The sequence below is a fragment of the Haliaeetus albicilla genome, chromosome 6 (genome assembly GCF_947461875.1).
Source record: "Haliaeetus albicilla chromosome 6, bHalAlb1.1, whole genome shotgun sequence".
NCBI lineage: Eukaryota > Metazoa > Chordata > Aves > Accipitriformes > Accipitridae > Haliaeetus > Haliaeetus albicilla.
In genome coordinates, this window is record NC_091488.1 from 8099020 (window position 1) to 8110056 (window position 11037).

Genomic DNA, 11037 nt, shown 5'->3' on the forward strand with positions numbered 1-11037 from the left:
AATCCTATACCTTTGCAATTTTGGCAAGTACTGCTGTGTATTGAAATTGCTTTTTTACCCCCAGGCAGAATTTTATTGCTAACTAGTCATATTGGCTTGGTAACATGAACCTAGAAGGTTACAGAAAAACTTACTTTTATTAAAAAACATCCATAAGCATTGATGCATTGCTTTTAAAGGTGTTGTATTTAAATTACAGAGAGTACACTATAATTAACATCCCTTAAATGTGCTTTCTGCTGATGCATTACTTTTTTGTTGGTATGATTAAGGAACAAGCTTCTTGCTCTCACACTCCAATGAAGTGAAAACAGCTTTTGCTTACCAGCCTTTTTTATTTTTGAGAGGAAAAAATTACTTCTACAGCATGGCTGGCCTAGTGATGAAACCTGCAGGGAAGATGCCCTCTTTGTTAAAGTATCTTGAGAGTGGCCTTTGACTTGGGTTTAACTGTTAGTGGAGACACATGCAGTGAGACTGGACCAAAGTGTCAAAATCTCAAAGGGCATAAAGAAGTTACTTTAGGAGACATTTAGAGACATGCAAATTCATTAATTGCTATTGTTCTTCCCCAGAAAATCCTGTATCCCATCATTGTTCTGGGTAATTACGCACATGTAGCTTACAGAACACTTTTCAGCTACTTGAGTGTGTATTATATTCAGTCCACAAGCAAGCTATTCTAAACATTTCCGTAGGCCCTTGGCTTGGTTATGTGTCATATGCCTTCTTTTAAGGTTACCATGAACTGACCTGTACAGTGCTCTGTTGAAGATTACGATTAATTTATTTGAATTACCTCCAAAAATAAGCGAAATAGCTGCTTTTTTTTTTTTTGACAGAAGTTAGTATGCATAACTGTTCATAACTAGAATAAAGCAGCATGGGCCACACTAAAAAGAGGGCAAGCTTCTCTTTCTCATTGAGTAAAAAAATTTATCTGTTGCCAGTGTAAGAAATTATCTAGCCTGTCCTTGTGTTTCTGTCAGTGTAAATAGGTGAGGTGAATGGGGATTTGAAACCAGTAGAAGACAGTGCTAAGTGTTTACTGGTTTAAAGGCAAAAATGTGACTACTGTTTTAAATTGCTGAAGGACTGGGAATTTTAGAGATGTTTGAGTAAACCCTGGCATTCAGTAATGCAGTGAAAAGACTGAAAGTGGTGTTATCACAGGGAGTGGATAAGTACATCTTACCATATGCTTTTTAGCTTACCAGATACTCTTCCCCTCCATATGTAGCATATAGATATGTAACATTGACATGTGTAGAGCATGAGACTGCAGTTCTTTAGTGTATTAATCTTTATTTTCTTATGTCTTCTACAAAACCTTTGGCATACTTATTACAAAAGACAATCTCACTGCTATTTTCCTAGGCATTGCATATCTGTTTGCCAAAGCTTACCTGGTTTCCAAGAAGCCTCAATATCTGGACACTTGTATCCGGTGTGGAGAGCTAACTTGGCAGAAAGGCCTGTTGAAGAAGGGACCTGGAATATGCCATGGAGTGGCTGGTAGTGCTTATGTGTTCCTGCTGCTGTATAGGCTCACTGGAAACTCAAAATACATATACAGGGCACAAAGGTTAGCATTCCTACCTTTCTGGATTCGGGGTAATACCAGAAAGTTTCAAGAACATTTATAAGGCTGCTCAGAGTCTGGGATCACCATCCTTGGATGTAGTCTGAGTGTTTAAGCCTCAGGTGCAATTCTAGCTCTGAGTTGTGGGGCAGGAGCGCTCTGCAGGGAGCCCTCCAGTCCTGCTTCCAGGCTGCTTGCAGCGCGAGAAGCATTGGGTTCTCCCGGGCTCCCTCCCTCCCTGCCCGAGAGCCTCTGCTCCTTCGGAGAGAATTGGGGTGGATGGGAGGAACGGCGCACGTCCAGGGCTCATCCTGACATGAGGTCAGAAGCCAGCCATGTTGTGTACCCGAGTCCAGGAGCAGAGTAAAATATGATTTGCTCTGATTTTCAGAGCATTTAAGGCTCTCCCTTACTACTAGAAGTGGAAAATAAGTATAGGACCTGCTTTGCTGTTACAGTTTTTTAATTTATCGTTCCCAGCTTTAGCCAGTTTGACATTGTGCTGTTCAGCTTAGCTAGTGGGGTCAATTCCATTTTGTCCTCATGCAAGCAGGTATGGTCCACTGAAAATTCTCTCACAGTGCTGCAATTACCTTTAATTATATTTCCGTAATTTACCGTACATGTTTAAAAACATAGTATTCAATGTTTGTAACTGTTTTCCTTATAGCATAGAATAATGAGGGGATGTGGTGTAGTAATTAGGGTGACTTATTTTCAGCCGTTTGAAGTGAGACCATTTTATTTGTGTAATTTCAGTATTACAGAATTTGTTGCATCAATGTGAAACATTGCTTGCATCGTGCTGAAATAACAACCAGGATAAAAGTTATTAAAAAGTATTTGTTTAATAATATGTCTCGAAGAAATCAGAAAAAGTTTATAGCTCTCAAAGAAGCATAACACATGTACAGTTCGCAAAGGTTTGGGTTTTCTAGATCTCATTGACCTCAGTTTGTCATGGAAATCGGAGAGTGTAAAATTTCCACATAAGGTTAAATAATGAACTTTCTACTTTTTTTAATGATCATTGAATGTTATTAAAATGATGCTTTCAAACAACAAGTAAGTAGACATACATGGACACCAAATAATGACAAACTCTCTTTTTTTTTCCTGTTTCTTAGGTTTGCAGAGTTCTTATTTACAGAAGAATTTAAGGCTGGTTCCCGAGCATTAGAAAGTGTATATAGTCTGTATGAAGGCTTCTCGGGAACTGTGTGTTTCCTGACTGACTTGCTGCAACCCAACCAAGCTGAGTTTCCTCTCTTCAGTGTCTTTGTCTAGAAAGTAACATTCTCCAGGGCCACATCCTAGTGGCGGTGGGAGAGGGCACTGCGGTTTCACTTATTTGTCAAGAGAGGCTATTTACAAAACAAGCCAGTGGTACCACTAATGCTAGCCTTAACTTAGCTGGGAGTCAGGTGAAAAAGAAAATACACTGGGGGTTTGGGAGGGAAGTGTGTGGTCATAAAAATTGGGTCAGTGAAAAAAAAAAATATGGGGGAAGTGATTGAATCTGATGGGGTAGATATTTAGCTGTAATAAGAAGCAAAATCTAATTATTCAACTGAGAGAGAAAGGGGCATTACCAAACTTTTAATCTGGTGGTTACACAGGAGAAAAAAAAAAGGCAAGCTAGAATTATAGCAACATGCATAGAAGAAACAGTGATGCATCCAGTAGGTTTTAGAAAGAGACCTGCAAAAAGAAGTCTTCGTGCAGCGATGCACATGTCGGGGAGGGTGTTGTAGACATGTCACAACACTGCACATAGGCAAAATCTGGGATTTTCTACCTAAACCACTTCTACTAGTTCTACTAACATGTATTAGAAATACCTGTATCTTGGAGCTCCTTCATCTTCATATGCATATACTGATAGTTATGTAGAAAGCTATATATTCACGGGTTCATTTCAGCTAGTGGGGTTTCGTGTGTGTAAATGAGAAGTGAATTTGACCTTTCCTTTCAGAGCTCAGTCTGGGGCAAGGAGCTGGTCTCCTTACTGATTTACTGCAACCGTGTCACTTCTTGTCAATACTTTCCCTGTTACAGGGAAGATGAGTGGAGCCATGGAGAAGACATGGATCAAAAAGTTCTATAGCAAAGATACAGCAGGCAGATGCTTTCTTCACGGTACAGCATTACTAGATAAGCATTGTTCAGTGATACAAAAGCTTCCTTTAAAAATTAATTACCTATAGCAGCATTTCTGAACAATAGCATACATATTTCAGACAACAGAAAATCTGTTTTCCTTGATGAATTGTTCACTACAAACCCTGCAAACTGAATGCAAACCTTGGATGGCATACTGATTTTAAGAAAAACCTGGTAACAAAATTCAAAAACGCTTCTTTTCCTGGTTAACAAAATAATGTATATGCCCAAATGATTTGTAGCTATAGAAATAAATGGGTTGCTCAACACTAGTTGCACTAGCACTTAAGGTTCCAATTATATGCTGTTTTATATGTATTATATATGAGACATGGTATTTGAAAGCTAAAGAAAATGCTAACGTAGATTTGTACTAAAAAACTATGAAATCAATATCTGTATTTAAGAGATATTTACTATTTATTTATTTTTATTTATATGGGAATAATGTAATGCAATTGCCTTTGAAGACAGATTGGGAAGACCAGTATGTCAAAAATTGCAGTTAGGGTGAAAAAGCTGACCTACATGCACTGCCAAACAATGCAGTCTCTCTTCCTGCATTCTCAGCTGGAGGAGATTACAATTTCTTTATTTTTAATGCCTAACGGATTAAAGTTCCCATTTAATTTCAGTGGGCCTTGATCAGGCTGTAGGTTGGAGCCAGGTCTTGCAACCCTTCTGCATTTTAATATAGTAATCCCATTCCTACTCTTGCCACTGTTATTTTAATGAGATGGCTTGCATCATTATGAGCGGCAGATTAGGATTTCTGCTATTTTGTCTTGCACTGTGCAGCTCTAATTAATTATTTAATCATAGAAGCCATTGGTGAATAAAGCAATGAAGTTCTGTATCAGCTTGTCAAGAATTTAGGGATTTTTTGGTGAACAGAAATGTTAAAATTCAATATACAGTTGTTATGTGTTTATTATTCATGGGATAAAAGGTCTTTTAAGAAAGCCATTAATGTCACTTACATCATTACTCTGAGCAGTGAGATGTGTACACATAGGAGTATGTATTTCACAGGCAGTTATAGATGTGAGGCTAAATCAAAAAGTCAATGGAGATGTGCGTGTGCTCTGCCCAGCCAGGTTGAAATGCTCCTGTTAGATCAGAGCAAAGTCAACTGTCAGTAGTGAAGATCCTAAGTCTATTAGGATTCTTCTCTAGTTGCTTCCTGTAATGTGAGTATATTAATATATTTCATAACTGGAACCTTTTTAAACAAATGTTTAAGGAAGGTAAAACTTGGCCTATCCACTTTTTCCCTGTGGTCAATAGGTTTTTAGTCTCAATATTCATTGTAGGGTAATGTCACTCAGCTAAAACATGTAAGTAACAACATTTGTGCCATAGCATTTAGATAGCTACTGTAACTGTATTCTGTCTTATTGTAAGAGAGTGAAATAGGTTCTGCCATGATCTAGACTCAAGCTGTTGCAACCGTACATTTATTGCCAATCCTTTTATTTAGAGATGCAAACATAAAACAAGAACGCTTAGTGTTTTGATAACTATGTCAAAAAACCCAAACAACTCCAAACTTAAGCCTTAACGGAATCTACACATACCATAATAATAATCATGACCTTTTGATTTTGTCCCCAGTGCCTACTTTTTAATTATCAGTGGGCCACAACATTTAATTGTTTCCAGTTAGTTATTTCTCAGGAGATGCTTGAAGAAGAAAACCTTTGTCAAAACCTCAGTAAATCTAGAGCACAATAAATGAGTATAGTAACTTAGATCCTGACCAAGTCATGAATGCTGATATTGTAACACATACCACATCTATGTTAAAATTTACCATAATAGCAGTAGATAAAATCACTCTATTTTATTATGCTTAACTTCCAACGGTCATGTTTGCATTTATCTTTTAATGTGATTCTTCATAAATGGCAGGAAGTATACATTAAGAATTCAGTGTTAGTTTTCTAGTGGTTTTCCCTCCATGTCTCTTTGTAGAATTAATTCCTTCTGATTTACATTCAGAGGAGACTCCGATCTGCTCTGTGTCGTGTTGAACAGCACCCGCAAAACAAATCTCTGTCTCTACAACCATTCTCCGAATATGAAGCCATGTGTTTGGCTTCATTTGATACTAATCCTGTGAGAAAGAAAATAGTCCTTGAGTAGGAGTTACTCCATTCAACAATGAGAAAACCCATGCAACCACCCAGTTTTCAAAATCTAGCTCCCAAACATCTCTCTGCAAGTCGTGCAAGTTCGGCACTGACTTCAGCCAGGGCAGCAGGCAAACTTTGTTTACTGACACTCAAGATCAGTAACAGTAACATAAACATCCAGTCTCATGGGATACATCTTATAAAATCTTGGAACATAATTATTCATCTGTTTTGTCAGACATGGCAGTTTGAACTCATTCTTAGAGCTTCGTGGCTTTTCTTACCTGACCTAGCTGGGTTAAGGTGGCTACTAGACGTGCTGTAGTCACAGCTTCTGAATACAGTGTAAATATACCCCAGGGCTCTTCTGAAAATGCCAGTCATTAAATGAGCAGGTTTTTTTTTCATCTTTTTCCTCCTCTTAATTGTCTAGCTGCTTCTTTTCCTTTGTACTATATAAGCTGTTACATACATACTGTTAAAACCTTTATTTGTTGCTTTTAAGACGTTAACAGGAAAGCAACCTGAGCAGAGCCATCAGCACTTTTCAGTGTAATAAAAAAATAAGTCCTTTGTGTTCCCTTCTTACTGCTTCGAGAAATTGATCATGCAACCTTTGCTAGACATTCTCAGTGGGATGCTGTCTCCTCCTGCTCCTGACTCAGGCCCTAATAGACTGAAAAAACGTTTTCCTGAACAGATTCTGCCATGGTGCTGTGACAAAAGACTGTGTTACCAGAAACTTGAGAAGCCTCTTTCAAAGTGTAAAACATAAGTTACTACGTCATGTTTGCACATTAGTTTCTTGACTGTGTTTAGTTTCTAAAGTGTAGGCAATAGGAATTTAAGTGATGTAATAGTATTTCTGATTATGCTGTTAAAGCAAAGAGGATGCATTGTGTGGGTATTGGTGCTTATTTGTGATGTACCTGTGTTTGTGTGGTGCTGTTTGTGAGTAAAGCTGTAGATTACAAATCTTTAAGGAGCTATATACTATTCATGACTTTTGGTAGGTCATCCATAGATTACTGTCATGGAAAAATTTTGAGGGAAACTAGATCTGTAATGTCCAGATTTAGTGATTTCAGGATTCATAGAGCCAGATGCAATAAGTTTCATCAACAGTAGAGTTCTAACAAATATATCTTAATTTTTTCCTGCTACTCACAACTTCTCAGCATGATAACATACTCATTTTGTGCTACTGCTTTCAATATCTGCTTTGTTTGCATCATTGTTTCCTTCAGTTTCCCTGCCTTTCTTTCCCAACCTATGAATAACTTAAGAAGTCTGAAGCAGCAGCCCAGGTCTTTTGTTCTTGAAAATAAGATTGATAAATTTTGCCTAAGAGGGGTGTTCCACTTATTTGCATTACATTATTTTACACTCCCAGATGGCCTCTTCTCACTGGCTCTGCCATTTCCCACCTGCTAAGGAAAAATCATTATACTGTATAACAACTGTCACTGATGTTTTACATCATTAAATAAAACAAAGAGAGACTTTCTAGGGAGCATGTTCACTTCTCTAGTATCTCAATTCTATTAAGACAATCAAAACCAAGTGAAATGGCTAAACATCCCAAAATACACATTTAAATAGTTCTGGGAAATATGCACAAACAAATGCAAGTAAAGTGGTCACCGTTTTTGCTACTCTGAAATTAAGTAATGCCACTTTGATGTTCTAATAATACTTGTATGGACATGTAGAGAATATGATAAGAATACTGATTAGTTTTTAAAATACTGTGGAAAAAAACGATACGTCTGTGTCTGATGTATTCAGAAACATACAGGTGCAATATGTGCAAATGAAAACTTTCATAAGCAATCAAATTTTTGTACTTATATCGTTATCCACATATACAGTTATAGCATCTGCCAACATATTGCATGTTTTATGCAAACAGTGACCTATTTTAGTGTATGCATGCATTTTGACAATATATCCTTGTTACTTGGACCTATAAGATCCATGGGCAGAGTGTATCTCTGAGGTCTGCCAAGTAAATCTCAGGTGCGGTAATTTTCTCCTACATACCTTGAATATTCACTGGCATGAGTGCATATTCTAATCCATAGGAAGATCAGTATATCAGGAATAAGAATTGCCCTGTAGATTTTAAAGAGTAACCTTCCTGTGAAGAATTACACCAATGAGCAATTTCTGGCTAACAGAACAGTTTAGATTGCTCTGAGAAGACATTTCATTTTATATAAGTATGTCCTGGACCTAAGTAGTAAGCAGCAGACAGCTAAACTGAAAAGAAGTAAGAAAATGACCAAAAATCACATTGCTGAGGGAACAACATACTTCAAAGCCATAAGACAAAAATGCTCAGGGCCCACAAAACAATACAGCAATTTAGGGATGTGAATAGGCATTTTCCAAGAGAATAGCACAGTTTGCTTCATTGCAGAGACAGTGGTACAGTGTGCAGTGTACAGGTTTTAGCTGCCTTGAACAGCGCTTCATTGCCATTATAGCAAAGTCATCATATGCTGAAAAAGTCTCCCTGTGAGGGACTTGCCTGTAGCTGAACCTACCGCCCATTCCTGTCATTTAATGGAATAGAAATGATGAACCCTATCAATGCTTAGGCAGTTTAAAAAAATAGATCCAAGGAGCCAACATGCACCAACTTTTCAACCTGCCTTTGAGTTATTAAACCTCCTGACTAATTTGTACTGTCACTGATGTCACTGTTGGTCTGGTACCCTGTATATTTAAAATTTTACATCATGCTCTGAAAAAAGTCAATTTATAAATAGCAGTCTGCTTGAAAATACATAAGGCCATATTTATTTTTAATACTTACAAGGGAGTCCCTTGACTTTGTTCACTGCATGACTCCAAGAGAAGGTGGAGGCATTTAGGTCAAGTACAGCAATGCCAACTAGAATGGCAGAAAATTAATTAAAAACTCATTTTGCCTAGTGGTATAATGATATTTGAATGAAAGATACTTTATAATGCAGTGATATTCAGCAACAGCACTGCATGACTATACATGCATACTCCCCAGAGAATTTTATGTATAAGTCCTGAAGTTAGTTATATCCCACAGTGAATAGAAAACAAATCCTATTCAAACATACATTTCTACTTCATATAGAAGAGAAAGGCTGTCTGACCAGCAACTGAACTCGGCTTCCGTCTTCATTACCATGACCGAAGAAAGATTTCCTCTAACAATGGTCTGATTTTGCCACTGATTTGACCTTCTGCACTCATTTTAAGGGCCTGATATGCCACTGCTGATGTCAGTGGTGAATCTCCACTTGATTTCAGACATGCAAGGTTAGGTCCTTCCACACATGTGAAACGGGCAAAACTGCATCATTCCAGACCCCAACCCTACAAACTTTCCTTTACGCATGAGTCCCATGGAATTAGTAAGGCTTGTTCGTATAGTAAGAGGAAAGCACAGGTGTTTGCATATGCAGGGCCCTATTTGGTAGCAGTTTTATACCCATTTTCCCTCAGTATGTCTGCAATATACATGGATGCCAACACCAATAAAAAGTACAGGGAACTTAAATAGCATTATTTCATGTCTAGTTTGTGTTGGTTACACTTGAATATTCAATATATTCCAACATACGGTGTTCATTTCTGGAGTACGTGCCACACCCTAGATTGGTTTCTCAGTGTAATAGCCATTCGCAGCCATAATATGGTACAGGCCCTTAGAATCAAGATTGATTTGATTCTTTAGAAATGCACCTTATTGTTTAAAAGCAGGACCCCTGCTCTTCTAATGTTTTAAACACTGTGATCTTTCAGAATGTGTTTATTGTATTAGTTTTGTATTGTAGATTATGATAGAAACTAGATTTTATAGCTTTTTAAAAGCAGTGGTAACACTAAGCTTCATAGTGGCAGAACAAACTCTGTATATATCGATATTATGAATGTTAAAGCTGTGATTATATTTTGCCTTAAATAAAAGCCCAACCTTGAACAGTATGATTTTGCATTGGATTGCTTATTTCTGTACTTATCTTTCACAGTGCTGGCAACTTTTCCTTCTGGAGCAGTCATGACTCAGGGCTCCAAAAGCTTTTCAGTGGTACTGTGTTATCAAAGGTAAAATCATCCATCTTCCAATCAGAAGACATCCAGGCTGCACGTAGCCATTAGGTATAACTACCTCATGGGAGCTTCCCAAGAGAAGACAGGTTGCTTTTGGCCTGTAGATTAAAGTTTTCCACTTAAGTGTTTATTTTCACCCTGCTTAAATCTCAGTACACGTGGCCTCTTCTCTTTCCAGAAAGACCCCCTCCATTCTCAGTGAAGGGCACTAGAGAATTAAATTCACTTCAGCCCACCCATAACAAGGTTTCGATCTTTGCTATCATGAGTTGAGCTCAACTAGAGGTGAGCAACAGGACTGCAGATTAGTCAGTGCAGCAGTTCAAGAAATGGCCCAAACAAAGTATTATTAGCATTTTTTCTATAAATCTGGTGACAACCTAAGTTGAATTAAAGAATAGTAGCAGACGTGCAGAAGTAGCCGTTAGCGTTACCCCATTAGTAGGCTAATAGCATCTCAAACTCTGCATCTTGCCTTCTTGTTGTGCTCCTGGTAGGTCTCGGGTCTGTAGCTAACCTCCACCTGCATATCTGTAGTTACCTGGGAAGAGGCAAGGAGAAACAAGATCTATCAGGTCAGGCATCAGAGCCAGCTGAGCACAAACAAAGTACCTGCACCAAGAGGAGAAGTGGTGGTGATTGAAGACTCCCCCTGCGCAGGATACAGGCACCACCTGCCAGCCTGACTAGGTACCTCAGGAGCTTTGTTTCTTGCCAGGTGGTCACGTTCAGGATGTTGTGGAGAGACTGCAAAGGCTTGTCTTGCCCTTGGGCTAATACCTTTTGCTGCTTGTCCATGGGGGCATCAGTGGTACTGCCAGGGTGACCTTACGCATGTCCAGAATGACTCCAGAGCTCTGGTGGCAAGGGAGAGAGGCGCGGGGTGGTCTTCTGGCTCCTGCTGGGGACAGCAGGCAAATGCTGCTGGTGTCGCGGCAGGCTTTGGGGTTTGTAGTCCTGGGAACCTTTGAAGGGAAAGGCCTGACAAGCAAGGGTAAGATCCACCTGACAAAGTGGTAAAAGGGCATCAGGGGGGAGGCTTACCAGGACTCACAGGTC

At 38.7% G+C, this 11037-nt stretch overlaps 1 protein-coding gene across 1 annotated transcript in view; it reads left to right on the top strand.

Annotated features, from left to right (window-relative positions):
- The window catches only part of LANCL3 (LanC like family member 3), a 38832-nt gene extending 28980 nt beyond the window's left edge, over window positions 1-9852 (top strand). Inside the window, exons 4-5 of the mRNA XM_069784921.1 lie at window positions 1378-1585; window positions 2710-9852. Of these exons, the coding sequence (XP_069641022.1) occupies window positions 1378-1585; window positions 2710-2869 (368 nt within the window). The 3' untranslated portion in view covers window positions 2870-9852. The remainder of the gene's footprint in view (window positions 1-1377; window positions 1586-2709) is intronic.
- Window positions 9853-11037: the final 1185 nt, after the last annotated feature.